Source organism: Parambassis ranga, chromosome 20 (assembly GCF_900634625.1).
Source record: "Parambassis ranga chromosome 20, fParRan2.1, whole genome shotgun sequence".
In the NCBI taxonomy this organism is placed as follows: Eukaryota; Metazoa; Chordata; class Actinopteri; family Ambassidae; genus Parambassis; species Parambassis ranga.
The window spans coordinates 4,940,988-4,966,008 of NC_041040.1; the positions used below are offsets into that span (position 1 = coordinate 4,940,988).

Genomic DNA, 25,021 nt, shown 5'->3' on the forward strand with positions numbered 1-25,021 from the left:
TCCAGTGTGGCTGATGTGGCTGGAGGTGGAGGAACAGACCATCATTCTGCTTCACATCAACCCCAGATGTCTGGACAGGAATGGATCCACCACACAGAGATCAGTGATCAGAGCAGAGCTGGCTCCTGACCCTTTCCTTCTCACTGTGTCCACCAACTCTCGAGCTTTATTTGCTGTGGTTACACTGGGAAGAAAGTCCAGTTCTTGATCAGTGATCACCCCACGCTCCAAGAGTTTATCCCTCAGCTTAGCAAGAATTTCAAGAGACACTCTGTCAACAAATTCTGACCGAACCGACTCCAGCTTCTTTTCTGCTGAGAGACCCTGAGTCTGAGCTGGGACACTCGGAGTCGGAGTCTGAGCTGGGACACTCGGAGTCTGAGTCTGAGCTGGGACACTCGGAGTCTGAGCTGGACCACAGCCTGGAAAAATAACAAGACAACAGGACTGAATAAATTCAAACACTTCAGTCAGCTTTGGCTGCTGTCCATCAAACAGTGGACACGCCCCTCCCCCTGCTGTCAATCAAACAGTGAACACACCCCTCCCTCTGCTGTCAATCAAACAGTGGACACGCCCCTCCCTCTGCTGTCAGTCATACATGTACATGCTGCCTTCCAGCTGCCTGAGATAAACGTTTTCTGACTTCTGCACCAGTTTATCTTCTCTGGCCTTTTTTGATTGTAGCTGTGAGAAGTGAGGAAGTTCTGACCTGTTAGATACACATGACGTTTCCAGACTTCTCTTCTTTCTCCATCTTGGACCATCACCGTCACTCTCTCTGGGTTTGTATGCAGGAACACTTCAAATGTTGGATGGTAGTTTGGTCCAAACCTTGAGACAAACTCTACCCTCTGAAAACCAGCAGACAGCCCTCACTGTCAGACCCGATCATCTAAAATGTGAGTTTGAGTTGAGTGGCTTGAAGGCTTGGCTCACCTCAGGCTGTATTTCCAGCTCCTCTTGTTCACAGTGGAGGCTGTAACTCTGACCAACGCTGAGCTGACAGTCAGAGGAGGTCTGGATGCGCTCAGCGTCTCCTTGCTGGACGGCAACCTTAATCAAGAGGTCAATTTAAGAGTGTTGAAGCTTGTATTGTCAAATCTTCACTCACACAGGTGGTCACACCTGTGTGACCACCTGTCAGTGCAGCTGTACCTCTGACAGAGGGACGTTTCCCTGCAGCAGAAACACATCCAGTGTTCGAGGACCTCTAGTTGGAGGCCGGAGGAACAGCAGGACTTGGCCGTTTATTGGCAGAAGGATGTTCAGAAACCTTCTAACAAAATCCCAGACGAGGCCAAAGGCAGAGAGGTCAGAGACGTCCACGACCACATGAGTGTTGGTGATCTTCAGCGGCTTCAAGAAGCTCATTCCAATATCAGAGAAGTGGGCAACAGACAGCAGGTCATCAGAGCACAGCGCTGTGGAAGCACAGAGATCCACCCGAAGGACTGATCAGAGCCTGGTTCACTGTGAGGACCAGTTCAAGTCAATCTGCTGCCATTAACGGAGCATCTAGTCTGAATCTGGCCTCTGATGGATCATGTTCCTGTCATTGATCCGCACAGACTCACCATCCTTTGTTTCACAGTGTGGGAGGTGGAGCTGAGTGACGGCACCCTCAGAACAGTGGATGTTGAACAGCGGCCCTGCTGGTGTCTTTCTAGCAGGTTGGAGGAGGCTCTCGTCCCATTGGATGGTCCTGTACATCAGCTCCGCCCCCCAAGCCATAACAAACACCAGTCCAGTCAAAGTACACTGGAACACGCCTGGATGAGGACATTGAAACCTGTAGGACACAGAGGAGGACGTCCACAGTGTTCAGACACACTGAGCCAAGAAACAAGGAGCAGACAGCTTCCTGATGTGTGAGTGTTTTCTCAGTTCTCCGAACAACAGATGGTGCGTGGGTGGCTTGATGGCTAGCTAATGATTTTAAATACTTTCACGGTCCAGCCCACCGTCACTCATGGGCTCATTCAGCTACAGTCCAGCTGGGTTTGCTGAAGTATTTGGTTAATTTGGTGACATCTTGAGACATGAAGATGACTTGCTGCAGTCAACCTGAGATTTGTAATTAGACTGAAGTTCATATGTAACACAGGCATAAAGGATCAGGGTTAAAAGGAACATACAGTTTTGAAATACAGCATTTGGAGGACAGAGTATAATCAGCTGGAACTGTGAGGTCAGGGTTACCTGTATGACAGCTGAGCATACACAGTTTGCACTTCAGGTGTGAAGGGTGTTGGTGGAGACTGGAAATCAGAGAGCATGTCATGTGAGTAAAGTGTCAGACAAACAGTCACATCCAAAGACTGCAGAGTCTGACTGAACTAAAGCAGACATAGAAGCAGAATGAGCTGCAGGTGGCCTGTAGTCCCTTCCACCAGGTAGACCCTGGAATCTGATTCCGTTGGTTCAGCACAGCAGTTAGTTTAGAAGCATGTGGTTTCTCACCTCCTCCTGCTCTGTGGTGTCTTCAGACGTAGAAGCGGTTGCCGTTACTGTGATTCCGTCACAAACAATGCTAGGAGGGAGAGGAAGTAAAGCGTGTCAGGCATGAGTGAGTGAATCGGTGTCTGCACAGAGGTTCCTGTTCTCACTTCCAAAGATGTTCTTTCTTTCTTCTTTTACCTTTAGCTGCTTTTTCATCCCTGTCTCATGATCAGTCAGAGCTATGTTGCCACTGGGATTAAGACTCACTTTGTTCTTGTTCGTGCCTCAGGGACACTAACACATTTCTCTGTTCTCCTTGAGGATGTAACAAGCTTCGGGTCTGGGTCTGCAGCAGCAGTGGTGGTCTTAGTGGCACTGGTTAGGTCAGGTTTGCCCTGGTCTGTGTAGCATCACACACACCTGACATATGTTCAGTACAGTGCTGCTGAATGGACTCCACTGACCTCTTCACAAGATCAGACAGCTGATTCAGATCTGCACCCTGCAGGCCGTTGTCACTCAGGTCCAGAAGTTTCAGAGGGGAGCGTGTGGACTCTAAAGCTGTGGCTAAAGCAGCACAGCTGATCCTCGACAATCTGCAGCCGTTTAATCTGAACAAAAGAAACAATGATTAAGTTATTGATAAAACTTTAATGCTCAGGTCAACATTATTATAGCTCTGATTCAGCTTGGTAACACAGCATTATAGCGGTTTAATAACACAGATGTTTCTGTGAACGTCCATGATTACACAGTCAAAGCGCATACTCTGTCAATTAAACTTAGAGATGAAACAAAGATGAGAGAACAATAAACAATAAACTTTGTTAACAATAAACAAAGAACATATTCTACAACTGTACACAATGGACACATGAGAAATGTGTGTTAGTTTTAGTTTAGTTTGTAATTAAACCTAAAAGGTCTACAAAAGATAAGCTGACCCCAGAGTCTGCAGTCTGCAATCTGGACTCTGCAGAAAACCACACAGCTGCTTCACTCCTGAATCCTGCAGCCTGTTCTTGCTCAGGTCCAGATGTGTCAGATGGGAGGGGTTGGACTTCAGAGCTGAGGCCAGAGAAGCACAGCTGATCTCTGACAAACAGCAGCAACTTAAACTGAAGAATAAGAGTTAAAGTTATTGATAATCCAGCCATAGTCTGTGCAGTCTGAGACAAACTGGACCTCCATTCTTCATAAACCTGATCATAAATAATAACAGAGAACTGACCCCAGAGTCTGCAGTCTGCAGTGAGGACTCTGCAGTCCAGAACACAGCTGCTCCACTCCTGAATCCTGCAGGATGTTCCAGCTTAGGTCCAGTTCTGTCAGATGGGAGGGGTTGGACTTCAGAGCTGAGGCCACGACTTCACAGTGAGTCTCTGAGAGTCCACAGAAAGAAAGTCTGTGATGACAGAAACATTAGAAAACATGTTATTATGAAAGAGGACACTTTATATGGACTTCATCTGAAGACAGTTGGACACGTCCTGTTGGACATGTTTAAAATAAATAAGAGTCAATTTTCAGCAAAAAAAAACAAACAAGGCTGAATTCTTTTTAACATCGGCTCTTTAGAGTCAGACCAGTGTGAACATTCTGCTACCAACTGAACCACTGATCTACACTGATTCACAATCATCATCACATCTGGACTCACCGAGCCTTCCTGCAGTTCCTCACAGCTGGAATCAGTCTCAGTCGGCCCTGCAATGATGTGTTGTACTTCTCCAGGTCCAGCTCCTCCAGAACCTCCTCAGACATCTGCAGCATGTAGGCCAGAGCTGAACAGTGGATCTCAGAGAGTCCCTTCTTTGATCTGGTCTCTGACTGCAGGAACTCTTGGATCTCCTGATGGACTGAGAGGTCCTTCATCTCCATCAGACAGTGGAAGATGTTGATGCTTCTGTCAGGAGAGATTTTATCAGTGTTCATCTTCTTCAGGTTCTTGATGACTCTCTGGATGGTTTCTGGGCTGGTCTCTGTCTGACCCTGCAGACGTCCAAAGAGTCTCTGGATGATTCCTGGTCCTTTCTTTGTCTGACCCAGCAGGCCTCCTAAGAGCCTCTGGTTGGACTGCAGAGAGAGGCCATGAAGGAAGCGAACCACCAGATCCAGGTGGCCATGTTTACTCTGCAGAGATTTCTCCATGACTCTCTTCAGGAAGTCATCCAGAGAGGAGTTCCTATAGTTGTCTCCCAGGAAGTCCTTCAGCTTCTTAGTGTTCCTGTTGGTGTAACAGAGGATTAGGTGGAGAGCAGCCAGAAACTCCTGAACACTTAGATGGACAAAGGAGAACACCTTGTCTTGGTACAGGCCTCTCTCCTCTCTAAAGATCTGTGTGAACAGTCCTGAGTACACTGAGGCTGCTCTGATATCGATGCCACACTCTGTCAGGTCTGATTCATAGAAGATCAGGTTTCCTTTCTGCAGTTGATCAAAAGCTAGTTTCCCCAGAGACCGGATCACCTCCCTGCTCTTTGGACTCCAGTGTGGATCTGTCTCAGCTCCTCCATACTTGAGTTTTATCAGTTTGATCTGAACCACCAGGAGGTGGATGTACATCTCAGTCAGGGTCCTGGGCAGCTCTCCTCCCTCTCTGGTCTCCAACTTGTCCTCCAGAACTGTGGCAGTGATCCAGCAGAAGACCGGGATGTGGCACATGATGTGGAGGCTTCGTGATGTCTTGATGTGTGAGATGATCCTGCTAGCCCGCTCCTTCTCTCTGAACATCCTCCTGAAGTACTCCTCCTTCTGTGAGTCGGTGAACCCTCTGACCTCTGTCACCAGGTCCACACAGTCAGGAGGGATCTGATTGGCTGCTGCAGGTCTTGTGGTGATCCAGAGGCGAGCAGAGGGAAGCAGCTTCCCCCTGATTAGGTTTGTCAGCAGCACATGCACTGAGGTGGACTCTGTGACATCGGTCAGGACCTCAGTGTTGTGAAAGTCCAGAGGAAGTCGACACTCATCCAGACCGTCAAAGATGAAGAGCACCTGGAGGTGCTGGAAGCTGCAGATTCCTGCCTCTTTGGTTTCAGGGAAGAAGTGATGAACAAGCTCCACCAAGCTGAACCGTTTCTCTCTCAGCACATTCAGCTCTCTAAAAGTGAATGGAAATGTGAAGTGGACGTCCTGGTGGTCTTCGTCTTCAGCCCAGTGCAGAATGAACTGATTGATTAAGAATGTTTTCCCGATGCCAGCCACTCCCTGTGTCATCACTTTTCTGATTGGTTCCTGTTTAACAGTCAAACCTTTAAAGAGGTCTGCTGGTCTGATGGGGGTTTCTGGTCTGTGTGCGTCACTGGATGCTGCTTCAATCTGTCTGACCTCATGGTCCTCACTGACCCCTGCAGTCCCCCCCTCTGTGATATAGAGCTCTGTGTAGAGCTTGTTCAGAAGGGTCTGCTCTCCTGCTTTAGCGATGCCCTCAAACACACACTGGAACTTCTTCTTCAGGTCAGACTTCAGTTTGTGTTGACAGCGAACAAGAATCTCTGAATAAAGAGCAGACTCAGTTACATGTCTGTGTGTGACAGGACCTCCTCGCCTGTGGACTGTTCTTTGACTTACCTGTAGGATCTGAGACAACATCTTTGAGCTTCTCCACCAAATCACCTCGATTGATCTTCACCAACATTTTTTTCAAGACTAGAAGGCAGTGTAGACCGTAGGTCTGCATCACCACGTTCACTGTGTCGGATCTGTTTGCCTTTTCTAACCGAGACTTTGGGATGGCCTCGTAGTCTCCTAGGACACCCGTCTGACACATCAACCACTTGAACTTTTCAAAGTCCTCCTGTCCCAAATCATCCAAAGTCTGCAGAAGCACCTGCAGAGGAGTCACCATGTTGTACCCTGTGAAGATCCAAACATCGTTAGAAGTTTCTGTGCTTCTACTGATTAGACTCTACTTCCAACATGGCAACTAGGCCTGTCACGATAACAGATTTTGCTGGGCGATTAATTGCCAAGAGAAATTATTGCGATAAGAGATAATATTGTCGTTTTGAGACCATGTTCAACTAATATAATGATAACCACATATAATGCAAGTACACCCTTTCAAAGATCAATAAACTTTAATTTCTAAAGAACATTTAACACTTAAAGGCCCCAATCATCAACATTATTATTATTGTTATTATTAATGATATTAATATTAATGTTGATATTATTATTATGAGTAGTGGTAGGCCTATTACCATGGCTTATCTGAGCACAGTCAATGGAGTCAAATCAAACCAACTAGCACGTCATGAGCAACAGAGCCAAACAGCACGCTCTCTACCTGCTGCTGGGAGTTGGCTCACCTGAATGTGCACACATGTGTCTGCATGCATGTGTTTGTGTGCGCATGCGTTTGCGTGTGTGCGCATCGGGCCGCTGCAGACAGCTGCAGTGAATTTTACAAACGCCACCATGTAGACAGAAACACATAAAGAAACTGATGCAGAGATGGCACCAGAGGACTGGACAAGAGGACTAATGGGTGGCGCTGCCGCGAGTGCCGCCAGTGAGAAGGCAGAGAACTTCACTCGTACAATGCGGATTCTATACATGAGCATGTTTAGTCTCATGGTGAATTGGGTCAAAGTGTTGAAACGGTGTTGAGCAGCAAGAGAGAGAGAGAGAAAAACAAACAAGCATGCAAATGTAATTTATCGCGGCCAAAAAACTTATCGAGCCCATTTAATTTATCATGCAATTAATTCATTTATTGTTTATCGCGACAGGCCTGGCAGCCACCATCAGGAAAATGTTTTTGTACTTTGGTGCAGTGGAAGGAGGTGGAGCTGCATCATCCATGTCTATATACAGTCCATGGTTCTACTTATCCTACAACTGCCTTTGAAAAAACAACTTCAGCAACTTCTCCAGACATGAGTTGGAAACAGATTTTCTGCTTTTTCAATCCCTTTGACTGATGTTCACTTTACAGGCACTAAAACCAAACATCCTGAAAGATCAATCCCTGGAGTAATCAATGAAACTCCTCAAAGATCGACATTTTAATGGCTGTAACATAAGATGCAGCAGAGAATGAAGCTATGAGGTCAGCTACTGTCTGAAAAGTAGAAGAAGTCAGCATGGCAGCCATGACACCGGCAGGCTGAACACACTGATCAGGAAGGCTGGCTCTGTCATTGGCTGCAGAGGAGTAGAGACGGGTCGGGAGACCTGCACGGGAATTCAGTCCTGTGCAGGTCTCCCGACCGGACATAAACAGTTAATTACCGGGGCTATTTGTGTGTTTTTAAGAGGACATGAAGAGAAACATTCTCTAATGAATATATAATTTAAAAATATTTTCGGCCTGTGTAAAACACTGCAGGAGTGATTGATCTGTTCCCCAATATAAGAGTTGTATTTATGTGTGTTGTAATCATATCATTGATTATCGGCTGAACTAAAGGCCTGATTAGATTTATAAATCCATAGGCAAGAGTAATAAGAGCTATAGGGTCAGAGTTATAAAATGTAAAATGATCAGATATAAAGAATAGAATGAAGCTTTTACTGATCACACAGCGCTCAGTCTGCTGAACAGTGTAACACACAGTGAGCCGCTTGGACCACAGCTACTGGGTCCTCACCGTCCTCCATGTCCACGCTGTCACTTTGCCTACAACAGCCTGCTCCTAGCGAGACGGGACCATAGACTGGACGGGACCCGGTACCTTTATGCCCGCCCGCTTCAGTCACTGAACACACTGTTATCCATCATGGATCACCCCCACCACCCTCTCCACCCCCATCACCTCCAGCACCCTCTACCGGACAGACGGCGGAGCGCCTTCTCCAAAAGGCTCAGACAGCTTGCCTGTCTGAAGGATCACTGCAGGAAGTCTGTCCTGCCTCAGCCACAAAAACTCACTTTTGTTTCTGTATATTTCGTATTTCTATTTGCTGTAAATAATGTCTTTGAGTTTGAGTTTCTGACTTCACGGAAGTGAGCGGCCCGCTGCCGCAGGGAAGCCGCAGCACCGCCAGCACCAAGGTCTGCGAGCTGCCGGAACCGCAGAGGAGCGCCGCACTCACCTGGACCCGGACACGAGCCGAACCCTCACAGGGCTGACCGGCGCCTTGCGCTTCCACAAAACCGAAAGAAACCCAGCCGGGAGGAGGCGTCCTGGCGCGTTCAGGTGCGCCTGCTGGATTCGTAAATCTCCCTCACTCCGCTCAATGACGTGTAGCGGGCTGATGCCTCCGTTATTTGACTGGAGTATGTATGTTGTGTCCCGTCCTCTCCACCCTGCTCTCCACCTTTTAGAACAGACAAGTCCAGGGACATGATCTCCTGTTTTGAACCTCCTTCATCCTCCTTCCTCTGTACATGTATGGATTTAGGACATGCACGTGAATGCATCGTGGAGAGTTCACGTTCCAACAGGAAGTTTTGTAGCTGTGACAAGTTCTCACCTGTCAGATAAACGTGACGTTCCACACGTCTGTTCTTTGGACCATCACGCCCCTCTGTGTGGGTCTGTGCAGGAACACTGCAGATGTTGGATGGTTTATGGGTTTATTGTAGAGTTAGTCACTGCCTCAGCTGTGGGTCCACGATTACAACACTAAAAAGACAACATTTACATCTAAATATTCACATCATGATAAGCTACACCGTGTTCAAAAGACGATAATCCTGAACCCAGAAAAACAGCTGAATCATAGATAAAGTGTAAAGTTTTTACAAGATTTTACAAGAAACCTTTCAGTAAAACTTTTCTCAGCATTTTCCTGAAACTCTCTGCTGGTGATTGCTGCTGGCAAAGCTAAGCTCCCTGATGGAGAACACCACCCCATGCACAGCACTGAGCAGCTCCTCCAGTGACAGGCTGCTCCATCCACGCTGTGTGAAGCAGCAGGTCCTTCCTACCTGCTGCTGTGTTCACTGAAGTCTGACGTCACTTTATTCTGGTATTTAATCAAGCATCATTCACCTTGTGTTCATTTATATTGATCTGTTTTTTATATTTTTGCTATTTTTCTTCTTCTTACATGTGCTTCTATCTTACCTGCTGTAACACTGAATTTCCCCTGAGTCTTGATGAAGGTGTGTGTGTGTGTGTGAGTGAGTGGACACAGAACAAGGGGGCAGAGGGTGGGAGTGACCTGAAGCAGACAGGAGGACAGCTGTGAGAAGTTAAACCCACACCTGAGAGTGATGGTGTTAAAGCAGGTGCTGCTCTCTGCTTCCTCCACCAGGTGGCAGCACCTTCAAACCTCTGCCTCTGACTTTATCTCCTTTCAGCTGCTGCTCTTGCTGGTCTGGGTCTCTGCCACAGACTCCTTGTGTCTCATGTGTCCTTTTCCGTCTGTTTTTAGTGGGTCGGTTGTTTGTTGTGTGTGTGTGCTGCTGCTCGGCTTGACGGCCTCCGCTGTAAACGATGGGCCCTGACGAGCTCGTGTTGTGGTGGTGCTGGTGTGTAACAGTGTGTGTGTGCCCGCATGCTGATGTGCTGGTTGTGTGTGGCTGCCTGTTTAAACGTGTCCCTCAGTCCAGGCTCGGTGCTGATCTTTGGACCAGTCAGAGTTCTTAGATTCAGAAGAGTCTGCTCTGCCCCCCCTCCTCCACCAAATCACTCATCTTCAGTCTGATCCCAGAGCGCTGGAAACCAGGCAGGCAGGTGTTACACCTGTGCACCCTACAGAGCTACCTCTACATGAGGAAGAGGAGGCCGACCTGAGCCGGACGAAGAGGCCGCCACATCATGTGAGCTTTGTGGCTCTGCTGGTCCTGCTTCAGAGACAAAGGGACACCGATGGAGAATAGATCCGCAGACAGACCAGAGCCGCAGGTCTTTGTCCGCTGCTGTGCTGCATGTAATCCTCTCACAAACAGAAGTGCTGTGAGATCAGTTCTGACACACAGCCTGGATTAACTGGCTGAAACAAACCCCTGCTGTACTGCTCCACCAGCCGACCGCACAGACTGACCAGGTGAAGATCCAGTCTATGAGGAGCTGACCCCCCTCAGGATTCGTCCTCTGGGGACAGGAACAATCACAGCTACCTGTGGCAGCTCACGTACAACAACAGCACACTGACACACGTCAGGGTTCAGAAGAAGCTTTTATTTCTTTTCAGCCGATAACGACACACATGTAGAAAATCCAGCCTGGGACCAGGCGGCGCTGACCCGGACCTGCTTTAATCCAACAGTTAGCTTCATTAGCTTCAGTTCACACAAACAGTTAAAGTCATGAGCAGACTGTTAATGGGACAGAAATCAAGATGAAGCCCATAAAATCAAACCAAACATCTGGAAGTCAGAACTCAGCAGAGTTCTGTCAGCATCTGTCCTCATCGGTTTCTAAAGGACTACTTCCTGTTTGACCAAAAGAATTCAAAAGCAGAAACCTGTGGAAGACAGAAATCTATGTTAGCAGTGGACTGATGTCCTGTGGTGACTCTACCATGTGCTCTGAGCTTCCTCCTTCCAGCCACCTTACTCGTTGATGTCATCCTCCTCCTCCTCAAAGTTCTCCTCGCTGTCGTTGGCGGTGGCCTCCTGGTACTGCTGGTACTCGGACACCAGGTCGTTCATGTTGCTCTCTGCCTCGGTGAACTCCATCTCATCCATGCCCTCGCCTGTGAACCAGTGCAGGAAGGCCTTTCGGCGGAACATGGCGGAGAACTGCTCCGATATCCTCTTGAACAGCTCCTGGATGGCCGTGCTGTTTCCAATGAAGGTGGCGGCCATCTTGAGCCCCCGCGGAGCGATGTCACAGACAGCCACCTTCACATTGTTGGGGATCCACTCCACAAAGTAGCTGCTGTTTTTGTTTTGGATGTTCAGCATCTGCTCGTCCACCTCCTTCATGGACATGGGCCCACGGAAGACGGTGGCCACGGTGAGGTAGCGTCCGTGGCGAGGGTCGCAGGCCGCCATCATGTTCCTGGCATCGAACATCTGCTGGGTGAGTTCTGGAACTGTGAGCGCTCGGTACTGCTGGCTGCCTCTCGCCGTCAGAGGTGCGAATCCCGGCATGAAGAAGTGGAGTCTGGGGAAAGGCACCATGTTGACGGCCAGCTTGCGGAGATCTGCGTTGAGCTGTCCGGGGAAACGGAGCGAGGTCGTCACGCCACTCATGGTGGCTGAGACCAGGTGGTTCAGATCTCCGTAGGTAGGCGTTGTGAGTTTGAGCGTGCGGAAGCAGATGTCATAGAGTGCCTCGTTGTCGATGCAGTAGGTCTCATCTGTGTTCTCAACCAACTGATGGACCGACAGGGTGGCGTTGTAGGGCTCCACCACGGTGTCCGACACCTGGAGGAGGCAGAGCAGGAATTAGGCCTCAGAGACAGCCGGACAAAACAGAATCACAGGCGGGGTGCGTACCTTAGGTGAGGGCATGACGCTGAAGGTGTTCATGATCCGGTCGGGGTACTCCTCCCGGATCTTGCTGATCAGTAGAGTTCCCATGCCCGAGCCGGTGCCCCCTCCGAGAGAGTGAGTCAGCTGGAAACCCTGCAGGCAACATGACAACATGAGTCGGTGAAGAGGGTCAGGACATGGACCTCTATCCTGAAACGTTAACTTAAGCCCCGCCCCCTCAGGTTAAACCCAGGCAGTTCACCTGGAGACAGTCGCAGTGCTCACACTCCTTCCTCACAATGTCCAGCACCGAGTCCACCAGCTCCGCCCCCTCTGTGTAATGACCTTTGGCCCAGTTGTTTCCTGCACCTGTTTGACCTGCAGACAACCAGTCAGAACAGAGAAAGTCTGTCTGTAAAACGATCCCTCAACAGATGCAGGCAGACACACACACACTCGCTGCTGTGACCCATTTCTCAGCCGGAGGACAGGAGTGGGTTCTGTTTCATGTCTACGACAGCGTGACGTCCGTTTATAAAACAACGCCGCAGATGTAAAGCTGAAAGTTTCTCTGCTCCACAAAGCAGCTGAATGTTACCGAAGATGAAGTTGTCGGGTCTGAACAGTTGTCCAAAGGCCCCTGAGCGGACGCTGTCCATGGTTCCTGGTTCCAGGTCGACCAGTACAGACCGGGGGACGTATTTATGTGCTGCACACACGGAGAAGACTTTAGTTCACCACAGTGTCCCATAAAAGAAACCAAACCTTGTCAGGGGGCATTTGTGTGTCTGTTGTGTGCACTCACAGGATGCCTCGTTGTAGTAGACGTTGACCCGGTCCAGCTGGAGAGAGGAGTCCCCCACATAGTTTCCTGCAGGGTCGATGCCGTGCTCGTCGCTGATCACCTCCCAGAACTGAACACAAGAAGAGACCCCGAGAGTCACCGTCTGCACGATGCGTTCACTGACTCCCCCTCACATCAGAGGACTGAATGTCACAGTTAGGCATTAAACCTCCCTTCGTGTGTCTTTAACCTGCACCAATGATTGTTTTCTGATTTATTTACCTCCTGAATGAACTCTTCATCTCATGTGGTCTCACTGAATCATTTCCCAGCATCCTTTGCAGTCACAGTGAGATGTTACTGCATCACGTGTGTGTGTGTGTGCTCTCACATTCCTTGAATACTCTCTCAGTGGCTCACAGAGCACCCCCCCCCCACCTCCCACACACACACATTCTGACTTCACAGGAGGTTTCAGAGTTAATCTGACAATTTAAACTTTTAGACTCTAACATGAACAACTTGATTCATTTAAAACTCTCACACACACACACACTCTCTCTCTCTCACAGACACACAGTCACACACACTCTCTCTCTCTCTCTCGCTCACACACACACACACTCTCTCTCTCTCGCTCACACACACACACTCTCTCTCTCTCTCGCTCACACACACACACTCTCTCTCTCCCACTCTCTCTCTCTCTATCACACACACACTCTCTCCCACTCTCTCTCTCTCTCTTACACACTCTCACTCTCTCACACACACACACACACACTCTCTCTCTCACACACACACTCTCTCTCTCTCTCACACACACACTCTCTCTCTCTCTCACACACACACTCTCTCTCTCTATCACACACACACTCTCTCCCACTCTCTCTCTCTCTCTTACACACTCTCACTCTCTCACACACACACACTCTCACTCTCTCTCTCACACACACACACACACACACACTCTCTCTCTCTCTCTCACACACACACACACGGTTTGTTTTGCGTCCTCTCCTGTGTTTAATGTTATATCAAAGATCGATAAAATCGATAAAAGCTTGTGGTGAAGTTTGACCGTGTTTCAGAGCTGTGTCCGGTGACAGAGGGAAGAACTCGGTACCTTAGTTCCGATCTGGTTCCCGCACTGTCCCGCCTGGATGTGGACGATCTCCCTCATCGCTGCCTTCTTGTCTCCTGTCCGGTAATCTGCGGGACTTGTGGCTCCGCTCGGTCCTCCGCTGCTGGGTGCCGCTGTGAGTCTGAGCGACGTGAGCGCGCGGCGAGCTTCATGTGCTCCTCCGTCTCCTGTCACGCGCGTTCACGGTACCACGCCCTGCCTGGTGGGAGGGGGGGGGCTCACAGTCCAGTTTGTCCCGAGTCAGCACGAAATCCGCATCAAACAGTGTTTGAGTCTTTTCAGTTCCATCCGCGCTGCAGCTGATTTTAAAGCTTTAGATTATTATAAACGCTGCAGAGCAGGAGTCCACCACAGGCCCAGGATCCAGGACCCAAAGAACAGTCCAAACAGTCTCTGCAGCAGCAGGAGGTCTGCATGGAGGAGGTCGCTATGGTGTCCCCCATCCACTGCAATAAAGATTTACTGACAGACTTCTACACTGCAGAGAAGAATGAGGAAGGACCTGCTGGGAGCCCAGAGAGGACCACAGGGGGACCCAGAGGACCACAGGGGGGACCCAGAGGACAGCACTGCCGGGCGGTTTAATAAACACACAGAGGCTTTATAACACTCATCTTTATTATTACATTTAATATATTTTAATTAAAGTCATTACACATTAAAACAGATGAAACATCCAGAGAAACTGCTAAAAAAAAAAACACACAGACACACACGCACACTAGCAATCGTCTTCTCCAGTAAGCTGCAGTAGTGATGAGGATGTGCAGAGCAGCAGCTGTCCAGCCAGTCTGGTCAGAGAGATGAAATGGCACAGCACTGACCTGAGAGACACACAGACAGACACAGAGACACACACACAGACTTTCATCTGATTTTAAGCTGCTCAGTGTGAAAGTGACTTCTGGAACAGCCGCCCTGCAGCTCCTCACCTCAGGACGTGGTTGATCCTGCCGCACCTGAAGTCGTAGAAGAGCGTGTACACCTCGTACAGCGTGGCTTTGACGGCGAGACAGCACAGGAAGTCTCTGGGGTGCAGCTTGTAGAGGTCAAAGGTCAGCTTAGCGATGCTGTTCCTCCTCGGTCTGAAGCTCACAGAGGTCTGAAACAGGCAGTGAACAAAGAGCCAGCTGAAAGTCAGAGGCAGAGGTTTGAAGGTGCTGCCACCTGGTGGAGGAAGCAGAGAGCAGCACCTGCTTTAACACCATCACTCTCAGGTGTGGGTTTAACTTCTCACAGCTGTCCTCCTGTCTGCTTCAGGTCATGTGACCATTTCCCATAAACTCATGTCCAACAATAACACCTGTCCTCCGCTCTGATTGGCTGTCTCCCACCTTGTTCTGTGTCCACATCTCTCCTTTCTCCAGCACCATCAGTGGCATGTTGTCAGGCAGAGACTGGAAGAAGTCCTCCGAGTCCACCACAGTCCCATCCTCCTCCAGGACCAGCGTCAGAAGGTGGCAGGACAACAGGAAGACCCTCGCTGCCTGAGACGCAAAAACATCAACATGAGCACCTCTGGTCTGTCTCCGTCCTCTAACGGGGTGCCGACGCATCCCTCACCTGCTCCAGCAGCTCCTCCAGCGAAGACGCCACCAAACCTCGCCGCTGCATCCGGCTGCGCGTGCACACCTTAAAGCAGCGAGAGGGGGGCGAGGGCAGGAAGTGACGAGAGACGGTGGTCTGGACTGTGGACATGGACCTGCTGGACCAAAAACAGGTGATCTAATCACAAACAGGCATCAGATGTATCCAATCAGAGTAAAACAATTCAACCAAACTCCTTTCAGCAGTGATTTACTGTTTCTACTGTTCAGTACACACCGTTTGTTTATACAGAAAATGTTTGGCTGAAAGCACATAAACTAGTTCCAAAGAGATGTGTTTCTGCGGATTAGTCCGCCACAGAAAATAGTCCCAGACTACTGAGCTGAAACTGGGGTTCTGGTAGAAGCAGAGTTTGTGTCAGAACTTTCAGGCTTTTTCATGACAGACAACAAAACGTCTCAACAACGCCGCAGCGTCACTGATTACAGCGCAACACTCCTGAAGAGCGCAGCGTCAGGAGGAACGAGTCCGCGCTGTTCACCCACGGCCGGTTCACCCACGGCCGGTTCACCCACCTCATCAGAGCCCCCGGCAGCAGCGTCCTGGCGAACTCCATGAGAGCGGCGAGCCTGGCGGTGTGTGTGTGTGTGACCGTGGCAGCGGAGGCACGCTGGGTCAGAGTCCGACCACCTGCTGCCGCCATGGACGCTTTAATAAAGCGGAGGTCTGTGATTGGTCACTGATCAGAGCAGAGAACCAATGGGATGCCTCAACAGAGGAGCACATGCAGCACACAACAAACCAAATCCAGGAAACACTTAAATTCTGACCTGGGCTATTATTAAATCATTCATACGACGGCGTATTAGGGCCAATGTAAGAAAAAAAAAATACTGACCCGGAAGAGGAGGGGGGGGGGGGCAATATTCTGAGATTTAAAGTCGTAAATTTACGCGAAAAAAAGTCGCAGATTTACGAGAAAAAAACTCAGAAATTTGCATCCGTTTTTCCTGGTCATGGAATTATGTCGCGTTTCCATACATGCATACATGCACACGGTTTATGTGTACAGTTTACATATGTGTAAACTGGATAAAAAGCAACTGTTTAAAGTTTTTAGTTTTTATCACGGTGTTGTGAGAGTTGTAGGCCTATATGCCTTATAATAGGAAGGCAGTGAGTACGTGTGTGTCCTTACCTGTGTGTGAGTGTGCAGGATACAGGACAGCGTGTTTGTGTAGGAGTGGGAGAGAAGATGACTTGTTAGCTTGAGAGGGGAGCGATTTATTAACAAGACGTATATGTACAGCGTAAAGAATATGAGAACAAAGCTGCCGCCCTGCAAGGACAGAAAAGTGCTCTGGTCCTCCAGCTGTTTGTGACGGTGGGGGTTAACCACGAGCACCGTAGCTCGTCCTCTGTGCCTCCTGACTATGGTCGGGAGGTTGAAGCAGGAAAGGTTATGAACGGTGCTATCTTCTTCACAGCATTGTCACAACTTGATGAGCTTTTCCACGGCGACCGTGACAGCAAGCAGCGTGTCTCCAGATTTGCGACTTTATAGCCTAATGTCAGAGACTATCTGAGGTCTTCCCGTAAATCTACGACTTTTTTTCTCGTAAATTTACGACTTTAAATCTCAGAATATTGCCCCCCCCCCCCCTCCTCTTCCGGGTCAGTATTTTTTTTCTTACATTGGCCATAATACGCCGTCGTACATTCATTAGAAAATAGGAATGTGACTTTCCTCTTCTCTTCTTTAAATAATCCTGATTATTCTCTGTTTTCTTTCTGTCCGTAGGAACGTTTCACCGAGTGACGCTGTTTCCGGCGGATCGCGGGCTTTGACGGACCAAACAAAAAAGTCCCACCTGAAGCCGGATCATCAGACCCAGCGGGCACAGAGACCTGCAGTCAGGAACAAAATGAAGTTTCGAGGGAAGATCGTAGATGTGGCCTGTTTGAACCACTTCAGCCGTGAGTGCCGTCAGACAGACGATGCTAACACGTTAGCGTGGGGCGATGCTAACACGTTAGCTTAGTTTAACGGTTGAAACAGGTCTCTGCTGTCTCTGTGTCATCCATCATGAGAAGCCGGGTTAATGAAGAGCTGCTCCGTGTGCGCACCGCGGCCTCTTTATGTCGCCTTTATGGATCGTTTCCTTCCAAACTTTCGGTGTGACCAGTTCAGAGGTTGTTGGAATGTTGGTCCGGACAGGTCCACACTGTCCCGGCCCGAGACTGAATGACACGAAGCAGGGTTGTTGTCAGCACCTCCACGTAGAATGAAAATGATACTGCTTATTTTTTAATAAATAATAATAAAATAATGATTTCTGTTAAAGCTACTCGGAATCTGTAAAGAAGTATTGTAATTGAGTTATTTACAAATTAAAATTGCAGCAGCCAATCTGTGGGGGAGGATTCTGAGCACCAACTGTCACATGTTATGTGTTTCATGTATGTTTCTACTGCAGATTACAAAGTGTCACATGTTAGTAAACTTTATGTTAACACCTCCTCACCAGGCGTCGTCACCACCATCTCAAAGCTGACAAAGATGTGCGTCCTGCGGCTGACGCCAGACAACCTGTTCTTTGTGCTGTCGGGGAAAGTGGGCAACGGAGGCGTCAGCATGTGGTGTGAGCTGTCACAGGTAGGAGGAGGAGGAGGAGCACCTCAGCAGTGGGAAACAAAAGACACTGGACAGGAGTCAGGGTGGGGGGGCTGGACTGACGGAGGTTAAACCCTCAGTCTATAACAGGGGTGTCAAACTCAAATTGATCGGGGGCCACACCTTGTGGTCCTTTTTTCATTTACTAGAGGTCATTTCCTGCATTCTGGTGGATTTGAATAGGTTGTTAAAAACCTGTTATACACATAGAAGTAAACGCTTATTTTCCAATTTTGGAATCAGATCTACTAATTCCAGCCTGTAACCCTTCTCATTATGTCCATCGCAGATATGGCAACAACAGATCATCAGCCAAATAAAACCATCTACTGTAACTTTAAGTAGACAAGCTTCCTCCCAGCGTTTTCTTTAAGTAGAGCTCCACCGTCTCTACAGTTCCTGGGTTTACACTTCTCTCTATCACGCAGAGTGGAGGTCACCCCAATACGTGCAGACACACACTTACACACACACACACGGCATGCGCACGACACATGTGCTCTATAACAACGGGTTATAACATAGGAGACACTTTGTGGAGGATCAGAACCCCTAACCTCTGACTCTAGCCTGGTCTTAAGTCCTCCATCTGATCCTTCCCTGCAGGCCAACTTCTTCGATGAGTACCAGATGGAGGGTGTGTCCTCTGAGGACAATGAGATCTGTCTGGAAGTGACTCCAGAGAACATTTCCAGAGCCCTGAAGACGGTCCAGAACGCCAAGGCCGTCAAAGTTAAACTGACCAAGAAGCACTGCCCCTGCCTCACCGTCATCGCTGAGCTGGTGAGCCTCTGTCTGTGTTTCAGTGTCGTGTTAAGAATAAGACAGTTTATAGCCAGAAACTGTAAACACTAACTTTGAGGGTTAGAGTTGTTTCTTTTGGCCACCTGAGGGCAGCAGAGACTATTTACACTGATGATAGAGCCTCATGTACTGACCCAGGAGCTGTTTATGACATCATCACCTCCCTGACTGAAGTCCTCTGTCCTGTGCAGCCCACGCTGTCCAGCATCAACAGAGTCGTCACTCACGATGTCCCAGTGGATGTCATCCCGCAGAGACTCTGGCATGAGTTCAAAGAACCGGACATGCCAGACTTTGATGTAAGTCGGATCCTTCCTCTTCATGAAACGTTCCTCTGAAGGGTCTCTGCTAACCCCTGTGTGTGTCCTGGTAGGTCAGCATCTACCTGCCTCCTCTGAAGACCATGAAGAACGTCGTAGACAGAATGAAGAACCTCTCCAACTTCCTGGTAGGACGTGTTGTTGATTAATCAGCTGATTATTAGGTCTGTTAGTCAGTTGGTGAAGTCAAGCGTCTTCATATGTCTATGTCATATGAGACACTTTTCCAAAATATGAATATAATATCAGTCTTTGTATTAAGACGTTTGACGCTCTGTGTGTGTGTCAGGTGATTGAGGCCAACCTGAATGGAGAGATGAACCTTAAGATTGAGACGGACCTGGTCTCTGTCACCACTCACTTCAAAGACCTGGGAAACCCTCCATGGGGTAAAAACCTGCCTCACAGAGCAAGCAGTCATTTTGTACCATGGACCTGGTCTGTGGAGCCTCTGCTCCAGCAGGGAGCAGCAGGAAGGAGAACCTGAGTTGATGTGAACACAGCAGCCACCACGGCGAACCATAACCCTCTCCTGTGCCTCTAGGCGATGACGCCTCTCAGGACGCCGGTCCGTCTCAGAGCAGGGACCCAGACACCATGGCAGAGGCCAGGGTGGACATCAGGAGGCTGCAACAGTTCCTCATGGGGCAGCAGGTCACCCCCAGCAGGGCCATGTGCAGTAAGTCAGCTCAGCTGGTTGTAGCTTCACACCTGAGAGATGATTCCGCTCATTACTGTGTGTTTTTGTAATGATCTCGTCCACTCAGATATTGTCCATCAGAGAGTCCTCCATCTGATCCTGCTGCATGAAGACGTATCGCTGCAGTACTTCATCCCCGCCGTGGCGTAGGCGCTCCACTCAGCTCTCACACAAGTCCCTATTTGTTTTGGGGAAAAATTCTTCAGGTGTTTTCCTGCAGGACTGAGGACTCCTCCGGTTATGTGGGACCCAAGAGACTCAGAACGTCTCTGTCCTCACAGTGGACCTCAGGAAGTCTTCACCCTGGGAGCCTTGGCAGAAGTGACACATCCATCAGTGTGAAGAGGGAGGCGTGGCCACATCATTGCGGCTCGTTCCTTCTGTGTGCAGACCTGAAGCTTCTCGGCACTGAAAGTGTCAAAGCTTTGATAAGTGGTCGGCTGACGCCACCTGGTGACAGGTTTTATAATTCTGCAGTCGGATTTTCAAATTTAGAAACAAATTGTTTTTCATTGTTAAGCAATAAAGTGTTTAATAGCAGTGCTTTTATTTTGTTCTTCATGTGAAGTTTATTTTGAAATACTCCCTGAGGTTTTGTGGTTTTAACGTGTGTGTCTGTGTGTGTGTGTGTGTGTGTGTGTAAGAGAGAGAGAGAGAGAATGCGAGTTTAATTATTTCAGCCGTTTCTTTGCGTTTGGAGTTTATTTTTCACAGGTAAATGTCATGTTAGCAGGTTTTCCTGGTGTTCATGTGACGCCCAAACAAAGTGAGGTGAGGTTGTTGGCGAGCAACACACACCCACTGTAGAGGGAGGAGAAATGAAAGTAAAAGCTAAGTTGGTTCAGTCTCCATCTTGAATGGACGGAGCAGCAGGCAGACAACCGAAGGGGGAAGCTTGGTGAGTTTAAACTTATTAATATTGTTATTTTTATGTATATGTATTATAAACATATTATTACATGTAAATGCGATAACAGCATTAGTCTTGTGTGAAATGTGTGTCTGTGTTCAGCTGCCTGGTTGAACGTACACACTTCCAGTCCTGGGCTCCTGGTTCTGGTCTAAGAACTATCAAGAGTCCAGAGTCTGCACAGAGCTCACAGCTGCTCCTGACTGTAGTCGTTCAAACCAACAAGAACAGTTTATTGATTGATTTCTTCTTTGTTTAAACACCGCCCTGCAGCAAACACTCATGGGTAATGTAGTCACTGCAGTGACTGTTACAGTCTCTGAGTGATCCTGGTTCAGGTCTGAGACTGACTGAAGATGGATGTTGGTGTGGAGGAAGATGAGGGCAGAGCAGGACCACCAGGATCCATCTGTGAGTCTCTGAGGAGTGACCAGTCCAAAGAGTTTCCTCCAGACCTCAGTGCTGAACCTGGACCATCAGAACCAGTGTAAGAAGCTGTTTCTGCTAAAAACCTGAGTTGAAGATGACTTTAGGAAATGACAGAGCTGCCCTTCCCCTCACCATGTGAGACTTATATAGTCTCACATGGTGACAGCATAAATTATGAAACTAAAGGATTTATGGGTAATGTAAAATGTTTGTAGGAAGTTTTTTGAAACCAGACAGTTCTGATGATATTTTCCTTACTAAACCCACTGGGAAGTTTCAGGAGATCTGTTACTGATCAGAATTGTTGCCTTTTAAATGAATGCCCCATCAGTTGTGTTCTGTCCATAACATATAAAATATGGACCCCATGTAATCAGAATCAGAAATACTTTAGGGGTAAACGGCTTACATTCCAAGTGCTCCATGCCTGCTCAGAAACAGGTTGGAAATGTAAAATAAGGTAAAATAGCAAGTGATAAAATGAAATTCGATACAATAATAAACATTCTTTGTCTTTGCCACATGCCACAGATGGTTCTGCTCACACCATGTGTGATGCCACAAACAACTGTTCATGTATGTCAGCAGGAGTGAAAACATTTTGGGTCTGTATTACATGAAATCAAATTCAGCATGTCAAGAGTTATGGTACTTGCAGTACTCTGTCCAGTAGGAGGAGTGAGACCCCAAGAGAATAGTGGAGACCTGTCTGTGCGTCAAACCTCCAAAAACATTTGATTTATACATAAAAATGTTGAGTAAGCAGTTACCGGGTACTTCCTGTTTCCAGCAGGTGGCCCTGTGCGGGTAACTCATGAGCACGCAGATGTCTGTGTACTGATCTTCTCCACCTGTGCCAAATGAGAGAGGTTTGAAAATTTAAAGGGGGAGCTGCAGAGCCATTTTGCCCTGCCCTTGGAAAAGGGTCAAAAATGTGCACAAACAGGCAAATGATCAAACACATTCCGATTACAAAAGGGCTTCACACCACTCGGTGCTTGGGCCGACGGGCCCTAATAAAGGACTTCACATTTATTTCTGTAGATATTATATTCTGTAAACATTACATCTCAGCAAAGTGAGACCTGACATCTGCGTTTACTTTATGTGACCCATAGTGGTTATAAAAAACTTAGCCACAAACAGGCTGACAGTTCTGAAATCCTGTCTGCTGCACTGTTCTGTGAGTGCAGACAGTCTGAGTTTCACAGCCTTCACTGTGTGATCTGGTCATAGTCATTCTTTCTGTGTTTGCAGACCCAGAGCAGAGTTTTTCCCATTCATCTGTGAGTCTGTGAAGACTGACTGGTCCAAAGAAAGACCTCCAGACTTCAGTAATGGACCTGGGCCTCCAGGAGCAAGGTAAGTGTGCCATAAAATCCAGAATATACCATGAGGAACAGCACGTGTTCTGGGCTTTTAAAATCAGACACCCTGTCCAGCTGATCCAGCTGTGTGTGTTAAGGGCTTTCCTTGTGGCTCAGCTGTCTCGAGGAGTTTTCTGCTGCCTGTTATGTCCTCCATGTCTCTGCCCTTTAACAAGTACAAACAATTTAAGCTTTTAATCAGTTTAAGAGAACATTCTACGTAAACTGCCGTACATGCGGCATCAAAACTCAGGATGCTACACAGTCGATCTAGAAGCGCCTGCACTGTAAAGTGATCAAAGGTTACAGGTGTGATAAGTTCAAGGTTTTGTGTCTACAGAGCTCAGCTGAACAGACAGAGAGCAGAGTCTCCACGATCCATCTGTGAGTCTGTGAAGACAGACTGGTCCAAAGAGAGACCTCCAGATTTCAGTGCTGAACTTGGTCCCTCCAAACCACAGTAAGAATTTACAGACAGCTACCTGTCACAGTGTGATTGATGGTTCTGTCATCTGTCCAGCTTGTAGACACTGATGATCAGATATCAACAAATAATTTTACTGATGAAGACATGTCTCCACAGAAAGAGGAGGAGGAGCGACGTCTGTGAGGACCTGTCCTGCTGTGCTTTGTGTCTGGACGTCCTGAAGGATCCAGTCTCTACCAGCTGTGGACACTGGTTCTGCAGACAGTGCATCAGCTCATACTGGGACCAGTCTGCTTCATCAGGAGAGTCCCCCTGTCCCCAGTGTGGACAAAGATCCAGAAGCAGTCAAGGTAAGACTGGACATGTGTCTGCTGAGGGACTCTTTTCTGAAACTGGACTTGTGGTTGTGTTGTGTTGTACAGACATGAAAGATGTCTCATTGTGGTCCTTGTCTTTCAGCAGATGTTGGTCTGCAGCAGGTTTTAGAGGAACATAAGGTCAGTCTGAGGAGGAGATGTGAACATGTGACTGAAGGAACTGATGAAACAGGAAGTGGAACCCTCCTCAACAGGGTCTACACTGAGCTCTACATCACAGAGGGACAGAGCGAAGAGGTCCAGACCCAACATGAGGTCAGGCAGCTGGAGACAGCTTCCAAAATGAAGACCCTCCATGAGACTCCAATCAGGTGCCAGGACATCTTCAAAGCCTCAGCTGACCAACAGACAGCCATCAGAGTGGTTCTGACGAACGGCGTCGCTGGCGTTGGAAAAACCTTCTCAGTGCAGAAGTTCAGTCTGGACTGGGCCGAGGGCTCAGAGAACCAAGATGTCAGTGTGGTGGTTCTGCTTTCCTTCAGGGAGCTGAACTTGATCAGAGATGAGCAGCACAGTCTTCTGACGCTGCTCCATGTCGTCCATCCAACATTACAGAAGGTCACAGCAGAGCAGCTCGCTGTCTGTAAACTTTTGTTCATCTTAGACGGCCTGGATGAAAGCAGACTTTCTCTGGACTTCAGCAGCAGTCAGCGGCTGTCTGATGTCACACAGAAGTCATCGGTCCATGTGCTGCTCACAAACCTCATCCAGGGGAACCTGCTTCCCTCGGCTCTGGTCTGGATAACTTCCCGCCCTGCAGCAGCCAATCAGATCCCTCCTGCATGTGTGGACAGGCTGACAGAAGTACGAGGCTTCACTGACGCCCAGAAGGAGGAGTACTTCAGGAAGAGGTTCAGTGATGAAGAGCTGTCCAGCAGAATCCTCTCCCACATCCAGACCTCCAGGAGCCTCCACATCATGTGTGCAGTCCCAGTCTTCTGCTGGATCACTGCTACAGTTCTGGAGCACATGTTGACTACAGAGCAGAGAGGAGAGCTGCCCAAGACCCTGACTGACATGTACTCACACTTCCTGCTGGTCCAGACCATCAGGAAGAAGCACAAGTACCATGAGGGACATGAGACCAGTCCTCAGGAGCTGACGGAGGCTGACAGGGAAGTTCTTCTGAAGCTGGGGAGGCTGGCCTTTGAACATCTGGAGAAAGGAAACATCATGTTCTACCAAGAAGACCTGCAGCAGTGTGGTCTGGATGTCACAGAGGCCTCGGTGTTCTCAGGAGTTTGTACACAGATATTCAAAAGAGAGAGTGTGATCTTCCAGAAAACAGTCTACTGCTTTGTTCATCTGAGTGTTCAGGAGTTTCTGGCTGCAGTCTACATGTTCCACTGTTTCACCAACAGGAACACTGGGCTGCTGAGAGGGTTCCTGGGAGACTACAGGATCTCATCTGTAGAAAATGTTGATAAACATAATAGCAATTGTGATGAAGATGAGGATGATGAAAATGGAGAAGAAGAAAAAGACGAGGATGACTATGATATTGATGACGATGAAGACAACTTTATTAATGATCAGGATGATGATTACTACGATTCTGATGATCGGGATCATGATGAAGATGAGGAAGACTACTTTGATAAAGATCCGCTGGATTGGGAATATGGCATGACTAATAAATATGATGACCGTGAGTCTTCACTGGACGACTTCCTGAAGAGAGTCATGAAGAAATCCCTTCAAAGTAAAAATGGCCACCTGGACCTGTTTGTTCGCTTCCTTCATGGCCTCTCTCTGCAGTCCAACCACAGGCTCTTAGGA

General features: G+C 48.4%; 4 protein-coding genes and 1 long non-coding RNA gene across 7 annotated transcripts in view; 2 read left to right on the forward strand and 3 right to left on the reverse strand.

Moving 5' to 3' along the window:
• Positions 1-8,587, reverse strand: part of LOC114453321 (NACHT, LRR and PYD domains-containing protein 12-like) — an 8,902-nt gene extending 315 nt beyond the window's left edge. Inside the window, exons 1-14 of the mRNA XM_028433183.1 lie at positions 8,482-8,587; positions 6,013-6,297; positions 4,488-5,936; positions 4,103-4,433; positions 3,674-3,847; positions 3,387-3,560; positions 2,907-3,053; positions 2,464-2,533; positions 2,203-2,261; positions 1,578-1,792; positions 1,159-1,424; positions 940-1,056; positions 713-854; positions 1-422 (exon numbers count right to left, since the gene is read on the reverse strand). Of these exons, the coding sequence (XP_028288984.1) occupies positions 52-422; positions 713-854; positions 940-1,056; positions 1,159-1,424; positions 1,578-1,792; positions 2,203-2,261; positions 2,464-2,533; positions 2,907-3,053; positions 3,387-3,560; positions 3,674-3,847; positions 4,103-4,433; positions 4,488-5,936; positions 6,013-6,289 (3,792 nt within the window). The 5' untranslated portion in view covers positions 6,290-6,297; positions 8,482-8,587 and the 3' untranslated portion in view covers positions 1-51. The remainder of the gene's footprint in view (positions 423-712; positions 855-939; positions 1,057-1,158; positions 1,425-1,577; positions 1,793-2,202; positions 2,262-2,463; positions 2,534-2,906; positions 3,054-3,386; positions 3,561-3,673; positions 3,848-4,102; positions 4,434-4,487; positions 5,937-6,012; positions 6,298-8,481) is intronic.
• A 1,909-nt stretch (positions 8,588-10,496) lies between these two features.
• tubb6 (tubulin, beta 6 class V) lies at positions 10,497-13,846 on the reverse strand. 2 transcript variants are annotated; one of them, XM_028433188.1, is made up of 7 exons: positions 13,669-13,846; positions 12,564-12,672; positions 12,357-12,467; positions 12,021-12,136; positions 11,783-11,911; positions 10,896-11,710; positions 10,497-10,803 (listed from the first exon to the last, which is right to left on the reverse strand). In XM_028433188.1, the coding sequence occupies exons 1-7, from the start codon at positions 13,723-13,725 to the stop codon at positions 10,734-10,736; spliced, it is 1,407 nt and encodes a 468-aa protein (XP_028288989.1). In that variant the 5' UTR covers positions 13,726-13,846; the 3' UTR covers positions 10,497-10,733. The 2 variants fall into 2 exon arrangements, with proteins under 2 accessions (XP_028288989.1, XP_028288988.1); XM_028433187.1 differs by having other exon boundaries at positions 10,891-11,710; positions 13,669-13,840.
• A 537-nt stretch (positions 13,847-14,383) lies between these two features.
• Positions 14,384-15,913, reverse strand: cidea (cell death inducing DFFA like effector a). Of its 2 annotated transcripts, none has more exons than XM_028433191.1 (5): positions 15,810-15,913; positions 15,250-15,388; positions 15,021-15,173; positions 14,619-14,788; positions 14,384-14,510 (listed from the first exon to the last, which is right to left on the reverse strand). In XM_028433191.1, the coding sequence occupies exons 1-5, from the start codon at positions 15,848-15,850 to the stop codon at positions 14,408-14,410; spliced, it is 606 nt and encodes a 201-aa protein (XP_028288992.1). In that variant the 5' UTR covers positions 15,851-15,913; the 3' UTR covers positions 14,384-14,407. The 2 variants fall into 2 exon arrangements, with proteins under 2 accessions (XP_028288992.1, XP_028288991.1); XM_028433190.1 differs by having other exon boundaries at positions 15,250-15,391; positions 15,810-15,900.
• Positions 15,341-20,206, forward strand: hus1 (HUS1 checkpoint clamp component). Its single transcript, XM_028433189.1, has 9 exons — positions 15,341-15,406; positions 17,036-17,211; positions 17,763-17,890; positions 18,515-18,691; positions 18,904-19,011; positions 19,086-19,160; positions 19,322-19,421; positions 19,577-19,711; positions 19,800-20,206. The coding sequence occupies exons 2-9, from the start codon at positions 17,160-17,162 to the stop codon at positions 19,880-19,882; spliced, it is 858 nt and encodes a 285-aa protein (XP_028288990.1). The 5' UTR covers positions 15,341-15,406; positions 17,036-17,159; the 3' UTR covers positions 19,883-20,206.
• Positions 20,207-20,389: 183 nt separating this feature from the next.
• On the forward strand, positions 20,390-23,160 carry LOC114453333 (uncharacterized). The gene is made up of 4 exons (XR_003672438.1): positions 20,390-20,630; positions 22,329-22,433; positions 22,779-22,898; positions 23,022-23,160. It is a non-coding gene; the product is annotated as an uncharacterized LOC114453333 (long non-coding RNA).
• The last annotated feature ends 1,861 nt before the right edge of the window (positions 23,161-25,021 follow it).

Coding starts and splice junctions, on each gene's coding strand:
- hus1 (XM_028433189.1), top strand. CDS start 17,160: ATGAAGTTTCGAGGGAAGATCGTAGATGTGGCCTGTTTGAACCACTTC. Junction 19,012..19,085: donor CGGACATGCCAGACTTTGAT/GTAAGTCGGATC, acceptor GTGTCCTGGTAG/GTCAGCATCTACCTGCCTCC. Junction 19,161..19,321: donor AGAACCTCTCCAACTTCCTG/GTAGGACGTGTT, acceptor TGTGTGTGTCAG/GTGATTGAGGCCAACCTGAA.
- cidea (XM_028433190.1), bottom strand. CDS start 15,850: ATGGAGTTCGCCAGGACGCTGCTGCCGGGGGCTCTGATGAG. Junction 14,789..15,020: donor AGATGTGGACACAGAACAAG/GTGGGAGACAGC, acceptor TGCCTGTTTCAG/ACCTCTGTGAGCTTCAGACC. Junction 14,511..14,618: donor AGGATCAACCACGTCCTGAG/GTGAGGAGCTGC, acceptor TGTGTCTCTCAG/GTCAGTGCTGTGCCATTTCA.
- tubb6 (XM_028433188.1), bottom strand. CDS start 13,725: ATGAGGGAGATCGTCCACATCCAGGCGGGACAGTGCGGGAACCAGATC. Junction 12,673..13,668: donor GGAACCAGATCGGAACTAAG/GTACCGAGTTCT, acceptor TCTTGTGTTCAG/TTCTGGGAGGTGATCAGCGA. Junction 12,137..12,356: donor ACCCGACAACTTCATCTTCG/GTAACATTCAGC, acceptor GGTTGTCTGCAG/GTCAAACAGGTGCAGGAAAC.